Source organism: Ipomoea nil, unplaced genomic scaffold (genome assembly GCF_001879475.1).
Source record: "Ipomoea nil cultivar Tokyo-kokei standard unplaced genomic scaffold, Asagao_1.1 scaffold0684, whole genome shotgun sequence".
In the NCBI taxonomy this organism is placed as follows: Eukaryota; Viridiplantae; Streptophyta; class Magnoliopsida; order Solanales; family Convolvulaceae; genus Ipomoea; species Ipomoea nil.
In genome coordinates, this window is record NW_017617112.1 from 977654 (window position 1) to 995036 (window position 17383).

The following is a 17383-nucleotide window of genomic DNA, read 5'->3' on the forward strand; positions in this document are numbered from 1 at the left end:
GGATCAAGTCACGCAGCACAGCCTCAATATCACCCCAACCACGATCTGCTATATCCTGCGTAATACCCAAACTGAAGGATGGCATATCATCAAACCCAGCATCAGGCTGATTTGCAGCAACCACTCGAAGCGACTTGATGGCATCAAACACCCCTCGAAGCACAACACCCCCAAAAGCACCATCCGGCCCTTGCTTCACCAACTCTAAAACCTCCCTCGCTATCTTCGTTGTTGCATGAATTACCACATCACCAAATGTCTAACCCAATAAAAAGACGACATCAAAAACGAATAAGGGCAGTCAAAAAGCCAAAAAACACTTTGAATGATAGGTGCACTCACAACACAAGAACTGCGCACACTTCAAAACATAAACATAAGTAATCCAAAAAAAAAAACCCCCCATACCTTGGGCCCATACTCAACAGGCGGGATATTATCGCCTTCATCCCCCTCACGACAAACCAGAATCGGGGCCTCGATGACACCAAGGCCAAACCCTCCACTCCGAATCTCAAGGAACTCACGCTGACGTAGTAAGGGTGACGACCACCCACGAAGAGCAGGTATAGACGAGGGACACCACGGGCACCATGCACAACCCGATCTACATAAAGCAACTAGAAAAAAGCACCAAACATAAATACATGATAAAATATTACAATATTAGATGAAACGAATAAAATAAAACACAGAACACGAAAACCAAATAGCAACAATACCGTAATGAACTCCGCCGGCCCAAGAAAAAACTTATGCCGACCAGCACGCCACGCAGCCTGCGTCTCAACTAAAGTGTCGACCACAAGCTTGCACCAGTCTAGATCACGCACACTAGCCACGTCTTCAAAATGATGAAAATACATCTGGTTCGAGTACCCGTTACACATACAACAAACCAGGGATGACAAGACTAACACAAGGAAATGACGCTTAAACCAAAGTCCACCATCGACATCACCCACCATCCTCTGACTAATCTCCGCCGCAGTCACCCTGTGCTTCCGCTTCTGAAATAGCCCCCTCCAATGTTTGAGGGTGTTGCTCACCTTAAGCTTATCCCGTGGAACCATCTTAACATGACCCCGTGGAAATCCCAAAATCAACTCGACATCACCCTCATCTACAACCAATGATCGCCCACCCCAAGCTCAAATGACTTTGACTGCGAATCAAAATTAAATAGCAACCATCGCAAGAGACGCGGTGGAACGTCCACAATATTGAACTCAAGCAATGCCCCAAACCCGAGCTCCCGAATGTCAGCCTTCTGTTGAAAGCTAAGATCCTTCAAGGCGTTTACCAATACGCCCGTTTGTCCCCTCATTTTCGCCCTAGGATACAACGCATCCTCCTCAACAGTCAACTCATACTCGGGAACATCCTCCTGCGGTAGCTCTTGGTGAAACCTGGAATGTACCACCCTAGGCGGTCGCGACACAAAATCACTATCGCCATCAGATACTCCAGAAAGATCCGCATCCGACTGTGCACACCTAGACTTCTTAGCTGCAAAAAGAACAAACCCAAACACCCATATCACCCCCCACCCATTCCAACCTAAAAATAAAAATGACAACAAAGGACACATAGCCACCATTTATTTAAAATTTGCAGACTGCACACACATCCGGCAAGCAGTGCACCCACCAGTGGAAAAAAAAAAAAAAAAAAAAAAAAACCCTTAACCATTTCTGTTTCTAATGTGAGTATTATTTTTTTTTCCTTCTATTTTTTACGTATGCTTGGTGGGTTAGGGGGTGCTGCTGGGTTTTGTTGGTTTGTTCTTCTCTTCTATTCCATCTTACTACACAATACAAATCATATCATTTCTAAAAAGGAAATCAAAAGAAAACACAGGCCAAACACAATAGAAGAGGAAATATTTAACAGTGTATTAGTCTAAATATCAATAAAGCTCACCTAACTCAACACAAGATATAATCATATGGAAAGGCATGGGGAAGAAAGAACTGACGATGACCACAATACCACACCCAACCCCCCAATTAACCTTATTTGATCAACACCATCCCACACACAAACCCACAATTACTCAATTTAATAGCACTCTAATAACAGTCCACACTAGCAAAATTCTACAAACAAGGTAACATGATTCCTTTCCCGAATCAGGATTCTCAATTAAATACCACCGTAATAAGAGTACACAACACCCACAATTACTCAATTTAATAGCACTCTAATAACAGTCCACACTAGCAAAATTCTACAAACATACTTCCTTTGATCAACACAATACCACACACAACCCATCAATTTCTCAATTTAGTATCACTGTGCTACGAGTTAACAATATCAAAATTCTACAAACACAACTACAAGGTAACATGCTTCCTCTCACAAATCAGTGCATGCCATAACAAATTAAGAAAGACATCCCTACTTCATTAATCTAAGATTACCGCCCACTAACACCCCCACAGCGCCAAATACCACACACTGGAAAACAGGGGAACCGAAATTAGGGCCTAATTTCCGCTCAGAATAAGCCCCCCACCGTAAAAAGTTTATTAAAAAAAAAAAAAAAAAAAAAAAAAAAACCCTACCGGTAGTGCCGGCGCCGCCCACATCCCCACCCCGCCGTTAACCCCCCAAACCAGAACCCCAGCAATCGCAAACCCCCCACCTGGGCTGGAACCCCACATGCAAACCACCCCCCACATGCAAAAAAAAAAAAAAAAAAAAAAAAAAAAAAAAAACGGAACGGAAAAGTGCGATCATTGTTACCTCGACCTACGCCATCAGACGGTGTTCCCCGGCGCTTGGCACCACCGCGACCCCTCCCTGCGACCATCTCCGGCTGCTGATGAATACTGCGCGGTTGAACGGCGTGGAAGAGAGCTCTGGAGTCTGGACTACACTGAAACGCGAGAGTGACGAGAGAGAGAGAGAGAGAGCCCGAGAAAACCGTTGGCTAGTAAACTTCTAATACAACTGAACCGTCCCCCTCCCACACAAAATCGCAAAAATACCCCCTTAAAATATGTCACGCGGCAATTCAAATACCAAATACTATAATTAATCAAAAACAAATCCTGTACATCCAATATCAAAAACTAACGACCCAGATGAATCCGCACTGTTTTTATTTTAAGAACTGTTTGTATTTGAATATATTCCTATATAACAGTTCTTAAAATAAAAACAGTGCGGATTCATCTGGGTCGTTAGTTTTTGATATTGGATGTACAGGATTTGTTTTTGATTAATTATAGTATTTGGTATTTGAATTGCCGCGTGACATATTTTAAGGGGGGTATTTTTGCGATTTTGTGTGGGAGGGGGACGGTTCAGTTGTATTAGAAGTTTACTAGCCAACGGTTTTCTCGGGCTCTCTCTCTCTCTCTCTCGTCACTCTCGCGTTTCAGTGTAGTCCAGACTCCAGAGCTCTCTTCCACGCCGTTCAACCGCGCAGTATTCATCAGCAGCCGGAGATGGTCGCAGGGAGGGGTCGCGGTGGTGCCAAGCGCCGGGGAACACCGTCTGATGGCGTAGGTCGAGGTAACAATGATCGCACTTTTCCGTTCCGTTTTTTTTTTTTTTTTTTTTTTTTTTTTTTTTTGCATGTGGGGGGGTGGTTTGCATGTGGGGTTCCAGCCCAGGTGGGGGGGTTTGCGATTGCTGGGGTTCTGGTTTGGGGGTTAACGGCGGGGTGGGGATGTGGGCGGCGCCGGCACTACCGGTAGGGTTTTTTTTTTTTTTTTTTTTTTTTTTTAATAAACTTTTTACGGTGGGGGGCTTATTCTGAGCGGAAATTAGGCCCTAATTTCGGTTCCCCTGTTTTCCAGTGTGTGGTATTTGGCGCTGTGGGGGTGTTAGTGGGCGGTAATCTTAGATTAATGAAGTAGGGATGTCTTTCTTAATTTGTTATGGCATGCACTGATTTGTGAGAGGAAGCATGTTACCTTGTAGTTGTGTTTGTAGAATTTTGATATTGTTAACTCGTAGCACAGTGATACTAAATTGAGAAATTGATGGGTTGTGTGTGGTATTGTGTTGATCAAAGGAAGTATGTTTGTAGAATTTTGCTAGTGTGGACTGTTATTAGAGTGCTATTAAATTGAGTAATTGTGGGTGTTGTGTACTCTTATTACGGTGGTATTTAATTGAGAATCCTGATTCGGGAAAGGAATCATGTTACCTTGTTTGTAGAATTTTGCTAGTGTGGACTGTTATTAGAGTGCTATTAAATTGAGTAATTGTGGGTTTGTGTGTGGGATGGTGTTGATCAAATAAGGTTAATTGGGGGTTGGGTGTGGTATTGTGGTCATCGTCAGTTCTTTCTTCCCCATGCCTTTCCATATGATTATATCTTGTGTTGAGTTAGGTGAGCTTTATTGATATTTAGACTAATACACTGTTAAATATTTCCTCTTCTATTGTGTTTGGCCTGTGTTTTCTTTTGATTTCCTTTTTAGAAATGATATGATTTGTATTGTGTAGTAAGATGGAATAGAAGAGAAGAACAAACCAACAAAACCCAGCAGCACCCCCTAACCCACCAAGCATACGTAAAAAATAGAAGGAAAAAAAAATAATACTCACATTAGAAACAGAAATGGTTAAGGGTTTTTTTTTTTTTTTTTTTTTTTTCCACTGGTGGGTGCACTGCTTGCCGGATGTGTGTGCAGTCTGCAAATTTTAAATAAATGGTGGCTATGTGTCCTTTGTTGTCATTTTTATTTTTAGGTTGGAATGGGTGGGGGGTGATATGGGTGTTTGGGTTTGTTCTTTTTGCAGCTAAGAAGTCTAGGTGTGCACAGTCGGATGCGGATCTTTCTGGAGTATCTGATGGCGATAGTGATTTTGTGTCGCGACCGCCTAGGGTGGTACATTCCAGGTTTCACCAAGAGCTACCGCAGGAGGATGTTCCCGAGTATGAGTTGACTGTTGAGGAGGATGCGTTGTATCCTAGGGCGAAAATGAGGGGACAAACGGGCGTATTGGTAAACGCCTTGAAGGATCTTAGCTTTCAACAGAAGGCTGACATTCGGGAGCTCGGGTTTGGGGCATTGCTTGAGTTCAATATTGTGGACGTTCCACCGCGTCTCTTGCGATGGTTGCTATTTAATTTTGATTCGCAGTCAAAGTCATTTGAGCTTGGGGTGGGCGATCATTGGTTGTAGATGAGGGTGATGTCGAGTTGATTTTGGGATTTCCACGGGGTCATGTTAAGATGGTTCCACGGGATAAGCTTAAGGTGAGCAACACCCTCAAACATTGGAGGGGGCTATTTCAGAAGCGGAAGCACAGGGTGACTGCGGCGGAGATTAGTCAGAGGATGGTGGGTGATGTCGATGGTGGACTTTGGTTTAAGCGTCATTTCCTTGTGTTAGTCTTGTCATCCCTGGTTTGTTGTATGTGTAACGGGTACTCGAACCAGATGTATTTTCATCATTTTGAAGACGTGGCTAGTGTGCGTGATCTAGACTGGTGCAAGCTTGTGGTCGACACTTTAGTTGAGACGCAGGCTGCGTGGCGTGCTGGTCGGCATAAGTTTTTTCTTGGGCCGGCGGAGTTCATTACGGTATTGTTGCTATTTGGTTTTCGTGTTCTGTGTTTTATTTTATTCGTTTCATCTAATATTGTAATATTTTATCATGTATTTATGTTTGGTGCTTTTTTCTAGTTGCTTTATGTAGATCGGGTTGTGCATGGTGCCCGTGGTGTCCCTCGGTCTATACCTGCTCTTCGTGGGTGGTCGTCACCCTTACTACGTCAGCGTGAGTTCCTTGAGATTCGGAGTGGAGGGTTTGGCCTTGGTGTCATCGAGGCCCCGATTCTGGTTTGTCGTGAGGGGGATGAAGGCGATAATATCCCGCCTGTTGAGTATGGGCCCAAGGTATGGGGGGTTTTTTTTTTTGGATTACTTATGTTTATGTTTTGAAGTGTGCGCAGTTCTTGTGTTGTGAGTGCACCTATCATTCAAAGTGTTTTTTGGCTTTTTGACTGCCCTTATTCGTTTTTGATGTCGTCTTTTTATTGGGTTAGACATTTGGTGATGTGGTAATTCATGCAACAACGAAGATAGCGAGGGAGGTTTTAGAGTTGGTGAAGCAAGGGCCGGATGGTGCTTTTGGGGGTGTTGTGCTTCGAGGGGTGTTTGATGCCATCAAGTCGCTTCGAGTGGTTGCTGCAAATCAGCCTGATGCTGGGTTTGATGATATGCCATCCTTCAGTTTGGGTATTACGCAGGATATAGCAGATCGTGGTTGGGGTGATATTGAGGCTGTGCTGCGTGACTTGATCCCACCAAATACTAGCATTCTTGATGCTGATGTGGTGGGTAGTTTGCCAAATTTGGTTTCATTCGGTTTATGAGGTTGTTTGGACAGATCAGGTGCACTTGCGCCTTATTTTTGTGTGCATGCGAGTTAGTGGTTTCGTTATGTGGGTTTCGATCTCTTTTTTTTTTTTCGTTGGTTCTCTTTTGCCTTTTTACGCTCATTGTTGTCGTGGTTTTTGTTTTTTCTGTCTTGATAGGGTGGTCATGGTAATTTCTGTGGTGGCGATGTCTTGGGTGCGGTTGTGGATGGTGTGGTTTCTGGCGGGGGCATTTCGAATGGGGGTGTTTCTGATTGTGCTTTGCCGGCGGTAACTGTTGAACCTACGCGTGCTTCTCATCCTGCCGATACACCTGTGGTTGCGGGGGTGGTGCGTATAATGTGTTCTTCGTAGTTAGTTATTAGTATATGCACATTGCGTGTGGCTCTTAGTTAATCTGTTTCCGTGTTGAGATGTGTTGTGGTTTCATTTTTTGTCTTCCGTAGGGTGGGGGTGCTGCAGTACAAGCTGGGGACTGTGCTGTTCCTGCGCGTGGTGAATCTGCGATGGCTACACCGGTTCAGCATGGGTTGGTATGTGCTGATTTGGGGTGTGTTGCGGGGTGTGCATGAATTGATTGTGGTGTTTACGGCCATTTTGTGTGGTATCCCACGCTTTGTGTGTTTATTGGTGTTGTTTAATTATCTTATTTCTTTGTGCAGCCATCAATACCTGTGGGGGAGGACATTGGGTGTCGGTCTGCCGGGCCTGTGTGTCAAGCACCCTTGAAACCTTGTCGGGGGGTTTCTCGGGCGCCGATTGGTGTTCCTCCGGGGGTGTCGCGCCTAGATTTCAGCGCTTCTGGTTCCACGAGCTCTATGGCTTTGCCCGATTTGGACAACCCGGATGAGGCGGTGATTTGCAACTGGTTGTTGTGTGCTGCAGATGTGAACATGTTAGTTTGTGAATCTATTTTTTGATATGCATATTCCGTTTCGTATGGGTAGTTCATATGTTTGTTTTGTTTATCTTTGTATGTTTTAGGGACGATATTTTGTTCGATGTTAGTGGTAGGGCAGCGCGGTGGGGGGACTTGTTGTCGCTTTCACCTGGGTCATTGGTTGAGGTTGCCGTGGTAGATGCATGGACGTGTCTTTTGAATTGTCGAGAGCGGTATAGGGCCCCTTCTGCCCCTTCCCGTTTTTTTGCATCCACTTTTTCCACGGTTTGTTTCTACTTCTTACCCATATGGTGTGTTATGTTTGCGTGTTTATGTGGTTTGATTTTGCGTGTGTCGTTGTTGTAGCTCCGTACGGTTGTGGATACCTCTCTTGATCTGGATAAGCGGATTGCTATGTTTAAGGACAGTCTCTATGGGGAGTTTGAGATGACGCCTTACCAGCATATTAATGAGGTGGACATGGTATGTATGGTTTTCAGCTTGTTTCAGTTGTTGATCTGCCATTGGTGGAGTCGTACAATTGTGTAGGCTAGTTTTTTCGGTATTTTTCGATTCAAATTTCCAATGCATTAGAATATGTTGGGTCAGTTTATGTCGTTATGTTGTGTTTGTACTTGTTTTTGGTATAGTTTAGCATTTAAAAATGGGAAACTCACTTGTTGTGCCTACTATTGTCCGTGTACTGTTCCAAGCCCCTACTGGATGTTTTGCGTGTACTCATTGTATGTCTTTACCCATTCGTGGTTGGTGTGTGCAGTTTATGTTCCCCATCCTACGGCAAGGCCACTATTTTCTTCTTTGCATTGATTTCCGTAATATCCGGTATGAGATTATTGACAATTCGACGCTTCAGTCCAACAAGCAGTTGAAGTATGGCGATTGTCTGGATGATTTGGTATGGTTTTTGTTGTGACCGAGCTTTTAGTTGCTAATTTTTTTGTTCTTTGTCTTCTTTTTTTATGGTACTCATTTGGTCCTTGGAATTTTGCTGTAGTTGTTCATGCTTATGGAGTTATTTAAATGCATTGATCCGTCGAGGTCTGAGATGTGTGCATTGTTGGATGCGAAGCGCATGCAGATGAGTTGGCGTGATGGCAAGAACAAGATTGACTGTGGCGTGTATGTTATGCGTCATATGGAGAGTTATTTAGGACAGGGAGTTTCTAGATGGAGGTGTGGGCTGACCAAAGGTAACACTGCCCAGCTCAAGAAGCTGAGGTTGAGATACATGAAGGAACTTACAACCTCCGAATTCAATTTACATAAGTGTCGAAATATCTCCAGGGCATATCAGTCTGTGAAGTCTGTCGCAGGGGGTCTGTAGTGTGTCGTTGTTGTGCGGGGTGTATGGAGTTTTAGTTCGTATTTTTTGGCGTTTAGATGGCATCCGGTTTGCAATTTGTAGGCCTGTTGGTGTTATTATTTATAATGGTGGTAGTTTTTTGCGAAGTGTAATTACTTTTGGTGCATGCCGGAACTGGTAGCTGCATTTTACTTATGGGTATTATTATGTTAATTTTTATGGTAGTTTGTTTTTATTATTATTATTTTTTTGGCTGGTGCAGTGTGCAGGGTGTGCACAACGGGTCCCGTCCGTGTGCATTTAGTCGACCTAACAATTCATAAAATTGCATGCGTCACTGGTAGTTTCCATGGGTAGTTTTATATGTAAATGGAATAAATTAGTTTCCATGGGTACACTTTAAATTAGGGTAGTTTAATTTGATTGTGGGGGGTTTATTGTTTATTCAATGAGTGCACATTTGCGTTAAATACTGTGCGTTCCTCAATACATTTCAAACATGGTTAAAACTTAATGAGTTTCACTGCTGTAAGTAGTGACTCGGGGGTGGGTAGCGTTTTTGGCCAATTTAAAGAAAACTTTGTGTGCGCAACGATGGTAGACGGTGTGCATAGCTGCGGTCCTTAGTTATTTTGACTATCCTGGGTGGGTGTGCAATAATGGTATAGGGTGTGCATATCTATGAGTCTCGTGTACTTGACTAAGCTGGGGATGCAAGTTGATATTAGATGGTGTGCATAAGAAAACAAATAAAGTAGTTGTATATTGCCATACATGGCTATTAATAAAATATGTGGGTGCGCAAAGATGGTAAACAGTGTGCATATCTGAACAAACTAACTACTAACAATGGGTCTAAATATGAAATTTGACTAGTATTTAATTGAAATTTAAAATGAGGCTGCATTCGTAGTGATGTAAACCATGACGGGCTACTCGTCTGGTAGGGGTTTTCTTTCTGGGCAATTCCTGCTGTCGTGGCCCGGCCGGTCGCAAGTAGCGCATGTCCTCACCTTTTTCTTGTGTTTTTCGGTTGCTTTCTCTTTGTTGCTCTTTAATCTTTTCCCACTACCTTTGTTCTTTGCAACGCTTGGGGGTTTGATTTGGATCTCGGCCGGTGCAGTGGTGTTTAGTATTGATTCAATCACTGATTGTGGGGTGGTGCTTGCTTTGGTTTGTTGTCTGGCGCTTTGTAGCCTCCCTTTAAGTTCTTGCATTGTTGATAACATTATATCCATTTCGTTTGGGCATCCATTAGCCAATCCCATGCAGTTGTAGAATTCATTCCATAGTTGGTTGGCAATTGTTCGTAATTCATTCCCACCCTGTGTGGTACTGGATGCTTTCCACACTACATTGTACATTGGCTGTGCACACGCATTCTTAGTCCAACGGGGAACAATATAGCATCCTGGTATTTCTTCCACGCCTTCGTTCTTGAACACGGCTAACACATGCTTACATAATAGTCCTACTCTGTTGAATTTGTTACAATTGCATTGTGTTCTTTTAGTAGATTCTTCGTGCGTTACCTCAAATATTTGTTCCCCAGTGTCATGAACAGTGTACTTGGAACCCCCGTCGACATTTGTCTTGCAGGTGATTTTGCATGTGAAGCTTCCTTCCCATATTTCTTCCTGAAAGTCGTAGAATATGTTTTTGGTGTACGTTGCAGCGGCTTGGCGTTCTATGGCCAATGGGGTTTTAGTTTCAGGGAATGAACTTTCGCCCTCTGCGTTTAGCTGTTTTTGCTTGTACCTTTGTTCTCCGATGGCACGGTTGTATTGCATTATGAACTCTACCAAGCTGTTGTGGTGGTTGGTGAATTTGCCAAAATAACTGTTCTCTGATTCTGACCGTGATGTTGTTTTGAGTAGTCCGCCCATGAATATGTCTTGAAAATATGCAGGTATCCATGATGCACGGGCTTTGTACATTTGATCGAACCACCGGTGGTGGACAAGGTTGTACTCCTGCATTACCTCTGCCCATTTCAATTCGAATGCAGTTGCACTTAAAGTTTCATCCCATACTGTATTGTTCAGTGCCTTCCTGAAGTCCATGTTTTTTGCTAGTGCATTCCCTACCTTGTCCCCCACTTTTTCCATTATGTGCCACATACAGAATCGGTGCCTTGTTTCCGGCATAATGTTAGGTATTGCGACCTTTAATGCAGGGTCTTGATCTGTAATAACACAGCTTGGTGTATATCCCATCGCGGTTTTGAAGTTTTTTAGTAGCCACTCGTAGGAGTCAATGTCCTCTCTTGCAATGAGGCCTGCTCCGAATGTAATGCTCCGTTTATGGTTGTCGACTCCTGTAAACGGTACAAATACGAGCTTGTATCTGCATGGTTTATGTTGTAAAGTAATTAGTGCACACACATATAATAGTAAAAACAGCTTTGCAGGCAGGGAATTGTGCAAAACCACTCTGCCATGCACACAGGGTTTCAAACAAGTGCACACCACTCCTTGTACCCGGTTTAACAATTATTCCCAAGCACCCCTATTGTTAGTGTTATCAATAGTACCTCATGCTTATCACCCATGCAATCTGTATGTGCGCCGACTACCATGCTCTAGTCAAATGGATATTAATTTTAATTATAAGTCAAACGCATTCAATTCTGCTGTATAGATCCCTATGCATACAGTTTTACGAGGGCATGCACACAAACATTTTTATTAAAGTAAATTAATTTAATCGGTGTGTTATGTACCTGTTTGTGCTGTAGGTTGCGTCGAATGACATCACATCGCCAAAACATGCAAAATTTTTCCGGGATATTGTGTCTGCCCAAAAAAGCCTGCATAGCTCTCTGTCTTCGTTGAGATCAAAATCAAAGTAGAAGTCGGGTTCCATCTCTTTGTTTTTGTACATGTCCTCTACTACCATCTGTGCATCTGCTCCAGCAATATATGCCAACAAGTCCCTTCTAAAATTGCAGAAATCGGTGGATGTTGCTCCTATATCGGAAAAACTTCCAACCATTTCCTTGTATAACCTCCATGATTTTGTGGAACCAATGTTTGCCCTTGCACAGTTTGCTACGAATATCTTGTGTCCAATATCTAGCTTCCTATTTATTTTAAGAAATGGCCTACCAATGTCAGAGCATAGGCAGTGTGTGTGCCATAGCTCAAGTGCATGTATTTTGTAGCTACCGCTTTTGCGCCTTGTGAACCCTATTCGGGCGTTACAACCAACACGAGTTGATAGCCGACGCCTTTTCTTCGGTGAGGCGGTGGTTCCTTTGTCGCTACTACTCATTTTCTTGGGCTTGTATCCTTCCCGTGAACATAAAATATATTTTAAGTGAACTGCCCCTGCCCTGTTCCTTCGCTTCGTCCCGTGTCGGATATCGAATCCGGCGATTATTGCGTATGCCCCATAGAAGTCTACTCCGTTTTCTAGTGTTGCAAATTCTTGCCCAATATATGGGGTGTTTTCGCTGTTGCATTTAGGTAGCCACTGTTTTGTGCCATCGGGTAATACGACCATGTTGCACTCTGTTGCTTCGTCTCCATTGTGTTGTGCCCCTATAAATCAAAAATGGGATTTTTTGTGAAATAATATAACACTTGTATATCAAGGGCAGCACTGTTAATACTATGTACAATATAAGTGGAAAAAATATGTGTATGCACATGTGTCCAAACTGCAAATTCGCATGGTTCACCAAATTTCAGTTCACCAAATTCGAATGCCTACCTCACCACATCATGCGGATTATCATTTATTATAACACCCATTAAGTAGCACGCCATGCAGCATAATTTCTGCAATTTATGCTTTTCTTTTTTACTAGGTAAATAATGAAGAACACACACAGCGTGCTTTACCAGTGTACGTACCTGGGTCCAAAGCTTCCATAGAATCCGGTATGGCGTCGTATTGAATGGGGGCTGATCTGTCGTCCGTGGTCGGTCGTAGTTTCGTCCGTTCGTAATTGCTTGAATTTTCGGCCGGTATGGCGTCGTAGTTTAGTCCGTTCGTACAGAGGTTTTCCGGTGGCAGTGTTGGGTTGTCTTCAGATCCTACGCACTTTAAACTTCCTTTTTCGTATCGTAGCATGCCAGTCTATTCTATTCCGTTTCTGATTAGTATGCTGCCGGTTAAGAGGGGTGTGCATTCTCTATGTTACCCTTCTCATAAATAATTGGTGATCCGTGTGTTAGTAAGCTGCATTCATCTTGACCGTTGATCTAATCACATCTTGTGGCTAGAATATGTCCACACATTTGTATTTTAAGGGGGTTTGTATTGGAATGCATCCCTATATATATATATATATATATATATATATATATATATATATATATATATATATATATATATATATAGTATAGATTTGTTTTTATACTTCCCATAGTTTTTATAGTCTTATTTAATGACTAATATTTTCGATGCGCAATGTGCAAAAATAGGTGCCCAATATTAATACTTTATATTAAATCTTAGATTTAATTAGATTTTAGATAATAATAATAATAATAATAATAATAATAATAATAATAATAATAATAATAATAATAATAATGTAAAATATTTTTATAAATTTGATATTTATATTTTAGGATATATCTAACATATAACTCTAATATATTGTTATTATTATTATTATTATTATTATTATTATTATTATTATTATTATTATTATTGAATATAAGAAAATATATGTTGGATGCATGTGCATGGTAACAATAGTGGAAAAGATAATGGAAGTTATATCGGTAGGGGTATGTTCGTCCAAAATATTGTATAGTACAATTCTTATCTTATAATGTATAAAAAACATGTAACGGAAAAATGGACATAAATGAAGGGTATAACTTTCATTCACATTTATTAGTTTTTAGATTAGATTTGTAAGTTAGACATTGTTACTAGGAATAATTTTATATAAATTTCTTATAATGCTTTTCTAGACCCATCAAACTCTTTAGCTGTAAATCTTTTTCAACTTTTTGTTCATCATATACACCGGAAGGAGTCGTATTGAAAGGAGTTAAACCAAAAGAAGTCGTATCAGAAAGAAGCAACCAAAATGAATGCATCCGGAAGCAGCTCAGTTGGAAGGAGCTATCTAGCTCGGAAGGAGTTGGACAATAGAAGGGTTACCAGCAAAAGACTCAAGCATATTCTCTACAATCACCACATGGAAAAAAATCATATTATGTTGTTTTAAGACAAAAGGAATATATCAATCTCAGAAGAAATTTATAGGGGGATGGATAAAAGAGATGTTACCTACTGGTGATAAGTGCTAAATTATACTATTTTTATAGTGCATAAATTGGTCAATCTTGGATTAGAATTGCTTTAATTATGTTTAAAGCAACAAATTATGTGATTCTTTCAAAAAAAAAAAAAAACAAATTATTTGATTAATTGTTTTGGGTGAGCTAATGTGTGCACATATCAAGTTTTAGAGACAAAAAACGACTAAATCAAAGGCAATTTGGAAGCAAAGTGGACAAAATAGGATGTAAGCAGGATACGACATCACGAGGACTGTCACGCATGCAAAGCATGTCGTGAAACAAACTTAAGAGAGCCGCTTCTGCTATCATGAGCGGCGTTACGCCGTGGTTCAGTTCGTGAGCGATTAACTTCAGAGAGCTTGTCATAGCTGTCACGAGACCTATAACACCGTGACAGGCCTCGAGACAAGCGTAATTCGTAGCTATAAATAGGGGGCCTTGTGTTCATTTAGAGGCATTAGATATTAGACATTAGAATAGGAATGGTAAGTACTATTGACTTTTGCCTTATAAGTGCCTAATCACTCTCAGAAAGATTTTGAAGAATGTAGGACTACTAGACTCAAAATACACCTTTCAACCATAAATTTCGGGATATAGAATGTGGTAGAGAACGAGCTAATAAGGATCGAGAATATATGTCAACACGTACGACACCTCTAGCAACACAAGCAGGACTATCCAACCAAAGGTCAAATTAGGATTAAGATGAGGAAGAAGAAGAAACCCCGCGTCCACCTCTAAGACTAGTGAGGGTTCCAAAACCCTATGACAAATGGACAAAGAGGACTACCAAACTTGACATTGATGCTAAGAACTAGATCATGAAGAGATTAGATAAAGTACCTAATCTTTGGCAAAGTCAAGGGACACACGACAACGACTAAACAACGTTGGGACAAGCTAATCGAGCTCTCAACTAGAAATGAGCACTCTTAATAATTAATACGGAATATTACTTAAGAACAAAGAACATCATTTACATAAGCTTTAAGATTAAAATTTGAAGAACCATATTCTTTCATGGAACTCTTAGCTAATTCTCTCCATTTCTTAGCATTCTTTCTCAGCTCAGCTCCTCCCTCTCCCATCACACATTCAATGCACCTCTTCAGCTCACGAGCTTCAACAATGCCATCTTCATTAGCTTTCACTCTCGTCCCAGTTTTCCAAACATCTTGAATGAGCTTAGCGTTGCAAATTTGGTCACTCCACAAAGGGAAGGCAACAATTGGCATCCCCAAAACCAGACTTTCTATCGTCGAATTCCACCCGCAGTGAGTCAAGAAACACCCAATAGCCGGGTGTTGCAGAACCTCTACTTGTGTACACCAACGAACTATCTTCCCTTGCTTCTCTAATTCCTCCTTGCAGCTCAAATTTTCTTCTGGCTTTTGAACACCAGTCAGCGTCTCCCTAATTACCCACAAAAATGGCATTTTACTCTGAAGAAGTCCTTGAGCAATCTCTTCCATCATTGCGGTTGGAAGATCAGAGTAGCTACCAAATGCTACATAAACCACAGAACCCTTACCCTTAGAATCCAACCATTCAACATAGTCATCGGACTTATCACGCAAGTCACCTCCGAACGAGGTATCATAAGGATCTTTCCCATCCAAATATGCAGAAGGAACCAAAGGGCCAATCCCAATCAGTGTCAGCTTCTTTATAGCCCTCAAAGCATCAACCTCCAAGTCATCAAAAGTGTTGACTAGAATTTTGGGGTTCTCTTCACTGTTAATCAGATCGATCTGATCTTTCATCCCCTGGATAGCCCAATCCAAAGCATTTGTTGTTGTGTTGGAGAACATATAAGAAGGGAAATCAGTGGGAGAAAGGGGCGGCAACCCAGGAAACTCAACCACTCCATTCTCACAACAACTTCTGAACAAATCCTGGTAACCAGAGAAATAATAGTAATAGATGTCCAAAACCGTGGCAGGTTGAGTCCAAAGAAGTGTGGCCGGGACTTCAAGACTCCGGGCAACTTCCCCGACCCATGCCATAAGTGTGGTGAAGATAATCCGGGTAAACCGAGCACCCTCCGCCGCCTTGGCCTTGACAAGATTAGCCACGTATTCCGACCCTCTAGCCTTGATGGAATTGTATATGTGGCAGAAGCCATCAGCAGTGCCTTTGTAGCCGTCGTCGTAGCCATCGGAAAAGGGGGCGAAATCTATGCCGCCGCCGGGTATCCCCGCCGGGCGCTTAGAGATGCGATTGATAGCGTAGAGACTGGTTGATAAGGTGACTTTAACTCCCAAGTTGACAAGGCGCTTAGCAAACTGTAAACATGGATTAATTTGGCCTTGTCCTGGATATATCACCAGAAGGACATGGCAGTCGTCTCTCATATTGGCTCTCTGAATGGGCAAGAATTGAATTGAATGAACCACAAATGTATATTTTCTAATCTCTACTATGTGTTAAATATATTGCATTGGAATAGCTTTTGCTTTTGGATGTTTATACAAGGAATCTGCTAAGAGAACCGCCAAAACAATTAGACTTTTTTAATGGAGAGATGTTTTCAATTTAAATCTCGATCTGAAAGCAAATATCATTTTATATTAATTGAGCTTTGTCCAACGTATTTGATATTTAATATAATTATAGAATTATATAAAACTCAACAATATGATAAGTTTCTCTAACCAAATACAAATGTGTTGGGGTACTTGTATTATTCCATAATAGTTTTAGGCACAAATTTGCGTGAGACCGTCCCATGCATCCTTGTTAATGCACAAAAAAAAATGTACAAAGAAAACATAACAAAGCCCGCGGTTTTTGACAAAAGTGTTGTCTTTTGTTTAAAAGACAATAGTTTTGTCCAAAACCGTTGTCTTTGACGCAACAATTTTGTAAAAAACAATTGGTTTTACCGAATCGTTGTCTTTAGTGTGTTGTCTTTGTGCATTTTGTGAAAAGACAACACCACATAGACAACAGTTTTTTTAAACCATTGTCTATGTGCATTTTTTGAGAAAAGACAACGGTTTTATTTAACTGTTGTCATTGGTGAAGTGTCTTTAAATGCACTTGAATACACAACACTACAAAGACAAAGGTTTATAAAACTGTTGTCTTTGCGCATTCTCTTTTTTTAAAAGACAGCAGTTTTATTTAACCATTGTCTATGTGCATGACTTTCAACAACGCCGGTTTCAACAACACTCAATAGACAACGATTTAATCGTTGTCTTTTCTATAAAAGACAACAGTTTAAAAATCGTTGTCTATGTGCGTGAATTTTGACAACACTAAATAGACAGCGGTTTTTAACGGTTAAAAACCGTTGTCATTGCGCGGGACTTACAACAACACTGGTTTCAACAACATAAATTTTACCTCAAAAACAACAGTTTTTAACCGTTGTCTATGTGCACTTTTCTTATAGTGACGAATCAAGATGTAGACAACTGGGTGCATAAATATCACAATTTTAGTTATAAGTATTACAATATTTATCACTAGTAACAATTAATGTTACCCAAAATAGTATCACAGTTCACATATAATTATTACAATATGGATCATAAGTAGCGATTTATTTTTAAT

General features: G+C 41.2%; 2 protein-coding genes across 2 annotated transcripts; both read right to left on the bottom strand.

Moving 5' to 3' along the window:
- Positions 1-9484: 9484 nt before the first annotated feature.
- Positions 9485-12056, bottom strand: LOC109175125 (protein FAR1-RELATED SEQUENCE 5-like). The gene is made up of 2 exons (XM_019324376.1): positions 11275-12056; positions 9485-10898 (listed from the first exon to the last, which is right to left on the bottom strand). The coding sequence occupies exons 1-2, from the start codon at positions 12054-12056 to the stop codon at positions 9485-9487; spliced, it is 2196 nt and encodes a 731-aa protein (XP_019179921.1).
- A 2629-nt stretch (positions 12057-14685) lies between these two features.
- Positions 14686-16256, bottom strand: LOC109175179 (crocetin glucosyltransferase, chloroplastic-like). Its single transcript, XM_019324433.1, has one exon. The coding sequence runs from the start codon at positions 16174-16176 to the stop codon at positions 14779-14781; it is 1398 nt and encodes a 465-aa protein (XP_019179978.1). The 5' UTR covers positions 16177-16256; the 3' UTR covers positions 14686-14778.
- Between the last annotated feature and the right edge of the window lie 1127 nt (positions 16257-17383).